Source organism: Astyanax mexicanus, chromosome 2 (genome assembly GCF_023375975.1).
Source record: "Astyanax mexicanus isolate ESR-SI-001 chromosome 2, AstMex3_surface, whole genome shotgun sequence".
Classification (NCBI taxonomy): Eukaryota; Metazoa; Chordata; class Actinopteri; order Characiformes; family Acestrorhamphidae; genus Astyanax; species Astyanax mexicanus.
Window position 1 is genome coordinate 5,433,591 of NC_064409.1, and position 13,691 is coordinate 5,447,281.

General features: G+C 39.4%; 1 protein-coding gene across 7 annotated transcripts in view; it reads left to right on the forward strand.

Annotated features, from left to right (window-relative positions):
• Window positions 1-13,691, forward strand: part of wnk1b (WNK lysine deficient protein kinase 1b) — a 153,613-nt gene that overhangs the window by 96,342 nt on the left and 43,580 nt on the right. For 5 of the 7 annotated variants that reach the window (XM_049475036.1, XM_049475037.1, XM_049475038.1 and 2 more), the window contains exons 6-10: window positions 3,043-3,131; window positions 4,403-4,622; window positions 5,755-6,082; window positions 7,033-7,217; window positions 12,363-13,667. In XM_049475036.1, coding sequence (XP_049330993.1) covers window positions 3,043-3,131; window positions 4,403-4,622; window positions 5,755-6,082; window positions 7,033-7,217; window positions 12,363-13,667 — 2,127 coding nt within the window. The remainder of the gene's footprint in view (window positions 1-3,042; window positions 3,132-4,402; window positions 4,623-5,754; window positions 6,083-7,032; window positions 7,218-12,362; window positions 13,668-13,691) is intronic. The other 2 variants (XM_049475042.1, XM_049475041.1) reach the window with 1 other exon arrangement.

Here is a 13,691-nt window from a genome sequence, read left to right on the forward strand (position 1 = left end):
TAGCCCCTGTGATGTGAACAGGTTCTGAGTTGTACTTGCTGCGTGTACTGAGAGAAAAGTTTTTGTTTGATTTGAGGTCTTTGTTAAGATTTTAAATGATTTTTTTTTATGAATTGATGTTTTAGATGACCATTTTTTGGGCAGTTGGTGTTCTGTGAGCTTTTTCCTGCTGTCATTAGTTGATTGTATGGGATGTTTTCCCATTATTGTCTTGATATTTGTCTAGCTAAATGACTATATATGAATATAATCAAGAGGAAGATGGATGATCACAAGCCATCAAACCAAACTGAACTGCTTGAATTTTTGCACCAGGAGTAAAGCAGCATAAAGTTATCCAAAAGCAGTGTGTAAGACTGGTGGAGGAGAACATGCCTGAAGATGTATAAAAATTGTGGTGCATTAAAAAAAACAGGGTTATTCCACCAAATATTGATTTCTGAACTTTCTGAAACTTTATGAATATGAACATGTTTTCTTTGCATTATTTGAGATCCGAAAGCTTGGAATCTTTTTTTGTTATTTCAGCCATTTCTCATTTTCTGCAAATAAATGCTCTAAATTACAATATTTTTATTTGGAATTTGGGAGAAATGTTGTCTGTAGTTTATAGAATAAAACAACAATGTTTATTTTACTCAAACATAAACCTATAAATAGCAAAATCAGAGAAACTGTCTCTTATTTTGTTCCAGAGCTGTATATTGATAATTGAATAAAAAAATTGGAGTTTTGTGAGCTTTTCTTGTTGTCATTAGATAATTTAATGGGATGTAATGTATAGACCCAGGCATTGTCCAGTTTGTCTTTGGGACTTCTCATTCATTTCTGTCACCAGAACAAAGACGACACGCCTGTGTTTGTGGTGTTGGTTATGATGAGGTGCTATTTAACATGTAATTAAGAACAGACATCATCTGTTGTGTAGCTGAGAAGCTCTTGGTGTCCAGAGTTTAATGAAGTGTCTGTCGAAAAAAGGCACTTTTTAATTAGTTAAATTACTTTGCATTTGTATCTCATGACTGAAGGTTCAGTAGTAGTAGGAGGTAAGGAGTGTTAGACTTCTCCTGAAACAAAAAGACACAGGTTTCATACAGGTGTGGTAGGTTCATTAATCTTGATCTTTAATATTTAAGCTTGTTTGACTGAGTTGACTGGTGGTTAATCATGTATTTTCTGATGCTACAAATACAGTAATTAAATGTACCTGTCATAAAAGTACATCTAGATACTGTTGTTGCGTAGGTATCACGTTAATTGGAGTATTTTCAATTCAATTTTAATTCAACGTTATTGTTATTATACTGATACTGGGCTGTGCAATAGAATGAAACACTGTTAGGCTAGATTTTCAGTGCGAAGAGAAGATAGATTACATTAAACAGCCATAGTGCAAAACAAGACACAAGCTGTGTCATTGCAGCCATATTTTCCCCTGTTTACCCAACTTGAATACCCAACTTCTGTGGCTAATTAAAACATAACACCATAGCAACCACTTAGCAACACCATAGCAAGAACCACAGATACCATAGCAACACCTTAGCAACCGCCTAAAAACACCTTAACAACCTTCTAGCAATGCCATACCCAACCTAGCAACCACCACGCACTAGTAACCTCCTAGCTTTTGAGCAAATGTGTTGGCATTGCAGTTACACTCGCAGGTTCTGCAGGAACTGCTTTTTAGGTAAAACAACTTTTTTCCAAGATGTCCAATCTGATAAAAAGCTAACTAAGCAGACGTAGAAATGTTTCAGGTAGACGTGTTTGTGGATCATACATATAAGTAGGGCTAAGAGATATGGTAAAAATCTCGATTTTTATCATGTTTTTAGGTGACACTATTTCTATGACTGTCATGTCTACAAGACACTATTATGAAGTTCAACTTATATAGCCAAGGACGCTTTACAATTAACACGTTTTACACACAAACACTCATCCACACACCAGTGAGAAGCGGCAGCCAATAGTGCACAGCGTACTCTCAACCGGAAACGACCGTCCACCTGGAGGACTGCATCGGGCACTACAGCAATTACCCAGGACAGAGTGCCAATCCATATCTGGGCACAGTCATACATACATTTATACACACACTTACATACACACCACACACTTTACACATACACACCAGATCAATTTTAGAGTATTCGATTTTTCTGGGCAATTTAGAGTATCCAATTTACCTGATCTCCATGTTTTTGGACTGTGGGAGGAAACCGGAGTCCCCTGAGGAAACCCACACAGACACGGGGAGAACATGGAAACTCCACCCAGATAGGGACTTGAACCCAAGACCCCAGTGCTGGGAGGCGAATGTGCTAACCACTAAGCCACCGTGCCGCCAATGCATTATGAACGCATTTTAATGTGTTACGACTGTGGTCTTAGCGTCTTACAGACATGACATTCATAGAAAGTGTTCTATTTTGGACATTTTACACTGGAGTTCTACTTTAAGATAATATCAAAAAGACACTTCTGAGACAAAACTAAAACTACATGTTCCAAATTTTGTACAGACACTTTTTATTAACATTTAGTTGTAGCTAACAGCTGAGACTTTACTCTAGAAATTGATCGATATCGATATTGACAAACTGGGACAAAAACGAACTGTCTGAGCAAATTGTAATGCAACATATTCTTTATGTGTTATGTGTTATGTGCTATGTTTTAATCTGTTTTACAGACATGAAATTCATAGAAAGTGTTAGCGTTACATTTTGTACATATGTTGGCATGCAGACATAATGCACCAGTAGCAGAAGACTGTTCAAATATGAACTCAATGCATGCAGTGTAAAATGTAATGCACTAAATACAATATATTTACTGTAAAGAAATTGGTACGTCTGACACTATATCAATATATATATATATATATATATATATAATATACTCTTTTAAAAGCATATTGATCATCATACTTAGTTATATTGCTCACCCTAGTTAATGCTACATTCATCCTGGAATCTTTTCTTTAGATAATGAAATAATATATCAGTGTTGTTTTCTTCTTGTTTTGCTCTGCAGGGAGTGAAGCCTGGCAGCTTTGATAAGGTCGCCATACCGGAGGTGAAGGAGATCATCGAGGGGTGTATCCGCCAGAACAAAGATGAGAGGTAAGCAGTTCTTTTCTTTCTTTCTCTCGACTGCACCTAATCTTGCACTAAACATTGAGACAACACTAATAATTTAGCCTCCCTCATGTTTCACCCTCATGTTGTAAAATTCGCTGATTTGAGGTTGCAGGGTTGCAGTACTTAAATACATACTAAGTGTAATATTTTGGAACAACTTAGGGCAACTTAAGTATATTTCAATAGTAATTAAGCTATATTTTTAAATACAACAGAAAATCATTTGATTGTGCTTTTGAATGCTTTTTTCATATAACTTCTGCAAACTTAAGTAGATTTAAATATGTGTTTTTTAAACAATTTTTTTTCACTTGAAGTATATTGTAAATGTACTGCTTTGTGTATTAATGCACATATTGTGTAATGCTACTGGGAAAAAAAAAACTAAAGTAAAGTGCGCTTTAAGCAGAATTTAATGGCACTATATAAAGCTCTGGGGAAAAAAATTGAAAATTATTATTATTATTATTTTTTTTATTATTATTTTACCAAATTAAAAAAAACTCTGAAATGTGATCAAGAGGAAGATGGATAAGTATAGCCATCAAACCAAGCTAGGGTGACATAAAGTTGTCCAAAAGCAGTGTGTAAGACTGGTGGAGGAGAACATGCAAAGATGCATGAAAAATGCTTTCTTTTAGTATTTTTTTAGTATTGTTTTTAGATTTTTCGTATTAAATATATTATGTATATATATATATATATATATATATATATATATATATATATATATATATATATATTTGTCTTTCTATAAATGTACAAAAAGGTAACCAGGTGTATACGCTCACATTTTTTTCTTAAATAAGGCCTTAGTTTTTGAGTATTTTTGAGGCTCCCAGAGCTGGCTTGGTGGCCTATGATGTACAGGCATCTTTAATGGTTGAATGTTTGGTTTTATATACAGTTCGTGTGCTGTGATAATTGAAATTACAGCACCCAGGTTTGGTGAATTTGTTGTTCACCAGAGTTTATATTAACTCCACCTGCTGTTGCTATTTGGTGAGAGATGTCTGAGAGTTCTGAAGCTTGTTAAATGTCAGTATGATCATGAGGAAGTCAAATTGGATGCAGCAGGTCGTCAATTTTTGGTTCGGCGCGTTGGTACAGTGCCATGTATCAGCTGAGCCGAGCCATTTCTTCCCTCCAGTCATGTGGGCACAATATGATTTGACGCTGCTGATTGAATTTCGGTGTTGTGGTTCGTCCTCTCTCTCTTCTGAGTATCTCGCTTCCCTTTCTCTCCATCACAGATACGCTATTAAAGTCCTGCTGAACCATGCCTTCTTCCAGGAGGAGACGGGGGTGCGAGTGGAACTGGCTGAGGAGGATGATGGCGAGATGATCGGCATCAAGCTCTGGCTGCGTATTGAAGATGCTAAGAAGTTAAAGGGCAAATACAAAGACAACGAAGCCATCGAATTCTCCTTTGATCTTAGTAAGGATGTCCCTGAAGATGTGGCCCAGGAAATGGTAGGTTTTTAAAGGTCTCATTCCATCGTTTTTCTTTTTTATCATTATTAATTTTAAAAAGTCTAATTTATGGTTTTTAGTATGAATGAATGCCGTGTGAGCCGGTGTTGGATTTTTTGTGGAAAAAAAAGTGCTCCGGTGTTTCTATTTAGCCCTGCTTTAGATCACTGGATTAGTGGTCTCGGAGAAAAGACTTTTAGTTTTGGCTCTTGCTAATGAATATTCATACATGCAAATATTTCACCTCGGATTGGTTAACAGCACTCCAGCAGAGAACGCCAAGCTGCTGCCTCCCCCCACAGACAATTTTACAGCTCTAAAACTCAAAGGGCAAAATGTTTTCAGAGATACAGCCTTGGTTATAAAGATATAGCACTGAGTTCTAGGTAAAGTTAAAGGAGAACTCTGGTGTAAAATGGGCTTTTGTTGTAGTAAAACATAATAAAAAATACTTACCTTTAATGAATAGCACACCTCCGTTCTCCCACAGCGTTCTGAGAACACCCTTGAGTTTTGGTGACACACGGCATAATTTGTGCTGATAAATCACTTTTTCCACTGTTATCCAGCTTAAAGTAGCTCCACACCTCTTTGCTAGAGTCTGGAGAGCCCTGACATTTAAAACAAGGCATTAATAACTTTAAAAGTGCACAAGAAGCTTATTAAAAACACTGTTTACATCCTATAATGTGAGCTTCAGCTCTGAGCCCCGCCATTACTCCTGGTGCCGGCTGCTACGCTATTCGGGGTCTATTCATATTTTTGGGGCAAATTATGCCCCATGTCACTCAGTCTGAAGGGTGTTTAAACAAACTGTTAAAATTTCTAAATCTCGGAAAGCTGTGGGAGAATGGAGGTGTGCTATTCATCAAAGGTAAGTACTTTTTAGCATGTTTTCCCACAACAAAAGTCTTTTACATTTTACACCAGAGTTCTCCTTTAATCCATAAAATTCGCTTAACATCAGACTCTCAGCATCAATTGCTAATCTTGCTTGGCTAAGTTTGCTTACTTTCGTTACCAAAGAATTATACATGTAATTTGGCATAATGGAGAAGATGTGTAAATTTAATATTTTCCAAAAATGAAGATATTAAAGCATTCTAAAAATTCTGTCCTCATTAAATTACAGGTTGACTCTGGCTATGTGTGTGAAGGCGACCACAAGACGATGGCCAAGGCCATTAAAGACCGCGTGTCACTGATCCTCCGCAAGCGAGAGCAGCGTCAGCTCGTGCGAGAGGAGCAGGAGAAGAAGCGCAAACAGGAAGCCGAACAGCAGCAGCTGAGCGAATCCCAGAAGGCTTTGCAGCTCGGACATTTAGCAACCCAAGGAGCTCCTCAGAGTCAGTGTGGTGGTCAGCCTCAGACACCTGGACCTGGCCAGACTGAAGCAGAGGATCCTGAAGCAGAGCAGCACCAACACCTACAGTACCACCAAAGTGGAATCTCTGTTACATGTATGTATGAGCAGCAGGAACTCTGTTGTGAGTGTATTGTGGCCGTTTACGCTCACCTGTTAGCAAAAATGCTAATTTAGCAAGAAATCTATTGGGCTATCTGCTACATCAATTCACGCTTAAAATGAGTCGTCAACAAACAGTCACTGTACTGAAGCCTCTCAGGGACTTTTTCTCTTTTTCTTTCTTCCTCATGCTCTCTCTCTCTCTCTCTCTCTCTCTCTAACTCTACCCATGCTCTCTCTTTCTGACTCCCTCTCTCCACCTCTCACCCAGCCAGTCTCTCATTCTCACTCTCTCCCTCATCCTCTCTCTTTCTCTCTCTCGCTTTCACCCAACCACTCTCTCTCCCTCTCACCCACTCTCTCTTTCCCTCTCTCTCTTTTTCGCTCCCTCTCACCCACATCTTTCTCACCCCCTTTCTTTCTCTCCCGCTCTCTTTCTCACCCTCGTTCACGACTCTGTCTCTCTCTCTCACCCTCCATCACCCTCATCCTTTCTCTCTTTCTCTTTCTCTCACCCTCTTGCTCTCTCACACACTTTCTCAAACACACTTTTTACTCTCTCATCCGCTCTCCCTCTCTATTTTCCTCTCACCAACTCTCTTTCTTTCTTTCTTTCTTTCTTTTTTTCTTTCTCTTTTTCTCCCATTCTCTCTATATCTTCACCCTCTCTCTCCCTCACCCTCTCTCTCTCTCTCTCTCTCTCTCTCTCTCTGTTTCTCTCTAACCCTCTCAGCTACATTAGCATTTATGCTAATGCTCCCTAAAATACAGGAAAAAACCAGCAATAATAATGATTTTAAATATGTTATGTAATATGTTATAAATATATTATTTATTATTTAAGTGATTATATATATAATTAGGTCAATGTTGGCCGGTCTGCCTCTGTTGCACGATATGTAATTTGTTTTTAATTAATATCATTATCGTTGTTTCTCTGTGCAGCGGAAAGCACCATGGACAGTGGGCAGGGATCATCTTTATACTCTGAGACTCCCCTCACCCAGCTTGCCATGTCCTACAGTTCCCCCGCAGCGTCTCAGCAGGCCTCCCAGCAGCAGCAGCCCTCCTACACCCCCGCCTCCCAGCCTGCTGCCCAGCAGCATCCTGCCTTCCCTCAGCAGCCCATGGTGAGTCTCACTGCTACAGGAACTCCAGGCTGACTGTGTGAATAAAAAGACAGTCAGCTTAGCGCTAATTACAGAGCCAATCACTCACTTAGCATTAGCTTAGTAGCAATAGTGGATATTTGTTAATATGTTTATGATACTTAGCCATAATTGAATCTCATCATATAGTAGGGATGGCACAATTCCATTTTTAGGCATCATATAGAAAGAATTCTTGGTTATAGTCATCAAAACTGCATCCTTGTAAACTAGGGTATATTAGGTATACTAGGGTTTAATAAAATTCTTCTGTAGAAGTTGAAAAATCAACTCAAGCTTTTTACTCTTTAAGTAAGTATGGATGTGTGCAGGTGTGATGGATCACAGTACAAACCAATAGGGAGTCAGAATGATATATGTTTTAGGGGTGTCACGATTCTCTAAATCCTCGATTCGATTTTATTTCCGATTTTAGGGTCACGATTCGATTCTCGATTTTCTTTATTTTTTTTTTACTTTTATATATATATATATATATATATATATATATATATATATATACATATATATAATAAATATAGTGTATAAAAACAGAGTATAATAAACTCTTGCTACCATAACTTTACCCTGAAACTGTGATTTAGGCTTTACAAATATAGTACATGAACTTACTGGAAACATGCTCTAATATTGTGCTTCTTTTTTCTTTTTACCTTTAAATATACACATAAGAGTAAGTATCACAGTTTGCGGGACCTTGCGGGAGGAATCGTCTATCCTCTTTTTGACTTCGAGGCTCGAGACCATGCCATAATTTTGTTCGATTTCAATAAAATATCGAAATCGTGACACCCCTAATATGTTTATACTTCTCTACATCCAATCACAATCAGATCACATCACTCTATCTGGATGGAGAGATTTATCTGGATAGGGGTTTTATTTTTTGAATGATGAAAAGCTGAATTAAAAGCAAGCTGAAATGCAAAAGGAATAACAAGGCTATTTTTTAACTGTAAGGAGTAGAAGTTAAAAAAATTAATTACTCCAGTAAAGAATAGATAACCAACATTTCTGCCTCTGATCCTGGAACATGTCACTGTTAGATCTAAATATTTGAAGGTAAGGAAAACAGCAGAAGACGAAGCCTGCCAGTTCTAAGAGTTTATTGTGAGATTAGACAAGATATCTTAGCAAACTCTTACTTTAAATGATGTCACTGCTGAGATCTGGCTTTAAAACCGTGCTGACTCATTCACTTTGTGGATTTTTATGAGTGTTTGTGGTTGCATGTCTTAACCTGTTTTCTTTTTATGGTGTGGAAACATTTGTTTGAGGCCGTGCAGGAATGATGCATGTGAAGGAAAGCCATTGACGCAAAACCATAAAACTCTAATGGGGTTTGAGTCTTTTCAAAGAACCCATTTTTTTCTCTCTCTGTATCTCTCTCTCTCTCTTTCTCTCTCTCTCTTTCTCTCTCTCTCTCTTCCTCTTTTTTCTTTCTCTCTCTCCTTCAATGACTGGGCTTTCTCCTCCACACTCATATTACATGTTATTTTAAGTCGTACGTTTTATTTTGGTTATTTTTACACTGTACACCTTTTTTTGTTTTATATTTCACGATAAAATGTTCTCTATGCAGGAGTGCTGTGCTGCCTGCTAGGCTCCCATCAGTTCCATCACTTTTCTTTTCCTCTTAAACACAGTAAAACCACCCATATCATCTAATATTCATTTCTGGAATTAAAGCAGTCTAAACAGTCTGTGGGAGTTTTTCATGTGCATTTACTTTAAAATAGTGTTTGCTTGATTTTTTTTATACAAAATGAGTCACAGGTACTGGTAAAATAAATGTGCGTTTTTATATTCCTTTACTTAATTTTGCTTGTGGTGATTATAATGTTTTGCTTTTTATTTATTTATTCACTCATTTATACTATTTTAAGGTGGTGATGTGAATGCAAGAACATTATTTATATTTAATTATTAATTTATTATTACTTAATTATAATTTATTATAGTAATTTATTCATTAGCTGTGAAGAGGTTCGTTGTTTGACTCAGTACTGATGCTAACTTCTGTATGGAGGAACTGATGAGAGGACTGGAGTCCACACAGCACTGATGCATTTAGATTTTTCAATTTTGATCAATTTGTCACTTTTATCTATTGTTTTTCCTAATGTTATTTGTTGTAAAAAATCCCTTTCTTGTTTATTAATTGTAGTTTTTTTTTTTTTTTTTTAATTATTATATTTTGCTTTGTGCTACACTGCTTATAGTTGTGACACGGTTTTTAATATAGTAGTATCCTAGATCAGTGCATTTAAATACAGCAAAAAAAAGGCTTATATTAATGTCAGGATATGTTATGAAAATGCAATATTTGAAACAAAGGCTGGGCTTAAGAGCATCTCAGCCAATCGCCCAGTCTATAAGCTAATATGTTAGCCCATATTTTAGCCCTACTACACTACTTTCCTGCTACTGTCTATCACTACTTAATTTTTTTGTTAATGCACTGTGAGGCTACATTCATATTCCCAATCTAAAGTGACTCAAATCTGATTTTTTTTAATGTGACAGATTGTTTCACAACTGTGTGGACTCTTTTTTTTCATATGTAGTCCTCAAATAAAAGCATAGTATTATGGTATTCATTAGGGATGTCCCATAACGTATCGTACGCACCAATATCGCCAACATTTTTGAACATCATGAACGATATTATACCCTGAAATATGGTGCCAGATCACCCACCCCTAATCATCACATCAGGATACTACTTTTTTGCTGTTTTAGCAAAAAAAAAAAAATTGCTTTGTTTTCATTTCCCATTATAAATCTACTGGAGATATATGCAGATTATATGGAGTGCATTATTAATATTATGACATTCTGGATCATTGACTTCTGTTACAAATCTGATATAATATATGCAATAATAAAATGTAATTTTCGTTTTTGTTGCAGTAGTAGATTCTTAAAATATATATGTTTTTTTTAATTCATTGTTTTGTCATATCGGCAAAAGTATCGCCATTGCGAAATATCGTGATATTATTTTAGAGCCATATCGCCCACCCCTAAGTATTCATCATAAGTATATCGGTAAATAAGTAATTACCTTAGTACTTTCAGTAAATTTAATTATTTTATTTAATCATTAAGTAATAATTGATGTAACTTTGAAATGGATTAAATTATTAAATGATAGAAACTTGATAAAATATTATCAAGTCCTTTTTAGATGTTGATGTTAATGATCTGTGAATGCGATGTCATGCTTTGTTCATTTCTCTCTCTCTCTTCACTCTAACTCTCTCGTTCTTTCTTGATCTTTTAGACATTAGCATTCATTTCTTAGGTTTCTTCTGTTCCTCTGTTATTATTTGATATTATTTATCAGTATTTAATCAAATAATCCGATTTTTTGTTTTGTGTATATATATATATATATAAATATATCTTTTTTCCATTTGTTTGTATGTTTATTATGTTTATGATGTATGTATGATTTTTTTTTTGTTTGTTTTTTTTTTTTAGCCCCTTGTGTTATTACCGTAGTTGTGCTCCACTGTATTTTTACACTTCTGTTCCCCCTCCTTCGCCTGCAGCCTCCTCCACCTCCCCTCACCCGTCGCGGTCGTAGCATGTCCGTTTGCGTGCCCTACTTTTCCTCCGCTCCTCCTCAGTCATGCCCTCCCAAGCCGCCCTCCACTCCTCCTCCGGTGCTGTCGGCTCCGCTCTCACCCCGGCCGGGGAAGCCAGACGGCGAGACGTTTGCGGGCCGCCTCTCCAAAGCACTGGAGTGCGTGCTGCCCCGCCGCCGTGCCAGCCTCCCGGCACTCTTTGCCAGCCCTGTATGTTAGTAACTCAGGGTGAAACAGGGTCTCCTGCTGATAGAGCCCTCAGTGAGACAGAAGGCCACTGGTACCTGAAAAATAAAAAATAAAACAGTTTCCGTCTCTTTCAGAATGAGACTTTTATGCAAATAAGCAAGCAGTTGTTGGCAATTCCACATCAATCCCATGTATACGCTAAGCATTTACCACTAGTTGATGCTTGACTACGATAGAAGCATAAAACTCTCATCTGCTGATTTGCCATGGATAGTAGGTACAGATCCCTCCCTCAGACGAAGTCTGCTGGCTTATCCTGCTGTATACTGACTTTCCTTTGCCTGTAGCCGTAGCGCCAGGGTGGTTCTATGCAAATTGTCTTATTCCGACATCAGAATAGATGTATATGATTCCTGACACCAAAATCTTTTAACTGACTCACAGAAAATGAAAATACAAAAGCTTTACATAATATATCTCTCTTAAATTCAAATTTAAGCTGTAATTTGCTTAAAGATGTCTTTTCCTTTTAGTTCTCTTAGTTCTATACAATATTATCTCTGTGCAAAAAAGTCGTATTAGTAGTTTGGACCCATTTTGCCTGAGAACCTCTATTATAATACAACTTTTGAGAAAGTTGAGTAGCCAGACGTTCGCATTTGTCCAAGAAAGACTTGTACACTCGTAGCTTAGAAATCTTTAATGTACCCAAGAGCCAATAGACAGTTGTGCAGAATGCTAGGTTTTGATGGTCTATCTGTAATATAGTAGATAATGTTGGTATTTTTCAGGTGCTTGTTCGCTTTATTGTGTTCACTGGGTCTACTCAGCAGGAGCTCTGTTTTCACATTAAATACAGAATCAAGGTGCTTCGCCTTCCTATTACTAGACCTGACTCACTGCTGCTCACCTGGTGTATTTTGCTAATGTATCACAGGTGCTACAGCAGTCGGTCGAGCTCGAGCTGCACAGCCTTGACCGAATCTGTATTTAATCCCAAACCTTCATGCTTCTGTACACTCTCTCATTACACTCTTTTCATTTGCACTTTTCTTTTGTTTTATATTTTTTGTGAAACCGTTTAGTTGCTTTCAGCTACGTTGAGATGATCAGAGCTGATTATTATTACTTTTTTGTTCTTCTTTATCTGCTTTGTGATAAATGATGAAAAGCTGCAGTTTTTATCTCTATATCTCTCTCTCTCTCTCTCTCTCTCTCTCTCTCTCTTATTCTCTTTTTCTCTCTCGCATTTTTTGTGACTGTATGATGCTGCTGCCTCTTTCTGCTCCCTCACAAAGATGCCTGTATGTTATTGTCACTGCAGCCGCAGTCAGTGAGTCAGCAGTATGGTGGTGGCGGCAGTGGTGGTGGTGGAGGGGGTTCAGCTCTGGCCCCTGAGCCCCCGTTCTTTTTCGCTGCCATCCCCGAGCGACCTGTCTCCTTCTCGCCTCCGCCTTCCTGCCCGCCCAAAGGCTTCAACGTGCAGCGCCGCAAGAGCACATCCATCCTGGAGGCCCACACCCGCCATTTCCAGCCGGCTTACCGCAGCTACGGCAGCAGCCTTCACCCATTCTCTGGAGTGGAGGGCCTGGATCCGTCCCTCTACTTGCTGCCCAGCATGGCTGCCCAAAGACTGGCCGATCCCTTGCACATGCAGGCCCCGCCCAAGCCCTTATACGGCTATAAAGAGCAGCAGGAGGAAGCTGTACGCAGACTGAGTCTCAACCAAGCCACCTTACTGGACCATTTTGAAAGCATGGCCGCGTATGGCCACGGCTACCCATTGGCGGCGCATCATCAGCTAAACCAGCTTAGCTTCCACCAGCACATGCAAGCTGCCGCTGCTGCTAGCCTAGCTTTCGAGGCTCCACCGCCAAGTCCGGCCTACTTACACCCACACATTCCTCCACACATGCGCCTCACCCACAGCCCTGTACCACAGCTCACTCCTATAAGTATAGCCCAGCCGGTTACCTCTGTAGCCCAGCCTACTTATGACCAGCCTCACTCTTCATTCCCTCACTCTGCTCCACCAGTCTTAGCCCATGCCGCCGAGCCTGCCAGTGCCTTCGAGTTCCACGTTCACGGCCTTCAGGCGGACCCGAACACTTTGGCCGCAAGACTGTACCGAACTCGCCGTGGCTCAATGGACCTCAACCTTGAGGAAGCAGCCGCCAATTCTGGGCTGATCACCCGTCTTCAACCCGTCACAGAGGAGTACAGTAACTACGTGAGCCCAGAGCTGCCCCTACCTCCCGGCAGCCTGCTCCTCCATGGACATAAAGACCGTAGTCCAGAACCGTCTAGCGACTCATTGGCGTCTTCAGACGCCGGAGAGTTCAACTCTCCACCTCCTCACGCTGGACACCCACACCATCCAGACGCCTCGGCCGCTCAGTCCATCCCACAGACGTCTTACTACGGACCGGAGGCAGGAAGCGGCACCTGCGAGGGTCACCCACCCAGCCAGCAGACGTTCCTCTTCGTCCCACCTTCAGAGCTTCCCGCGACGGCCAGCAGCTCCCACATCGGCATCAGCATGCTGCACGGCGCCTGGGCCAGGCAAATGCCCCTCCAGCAGGACCTCTCGTACCACGAGTCTGCCCTGGCTCTTCAGGGCTCTGCTTTGGTGATTACAAAATCCAAATTACAA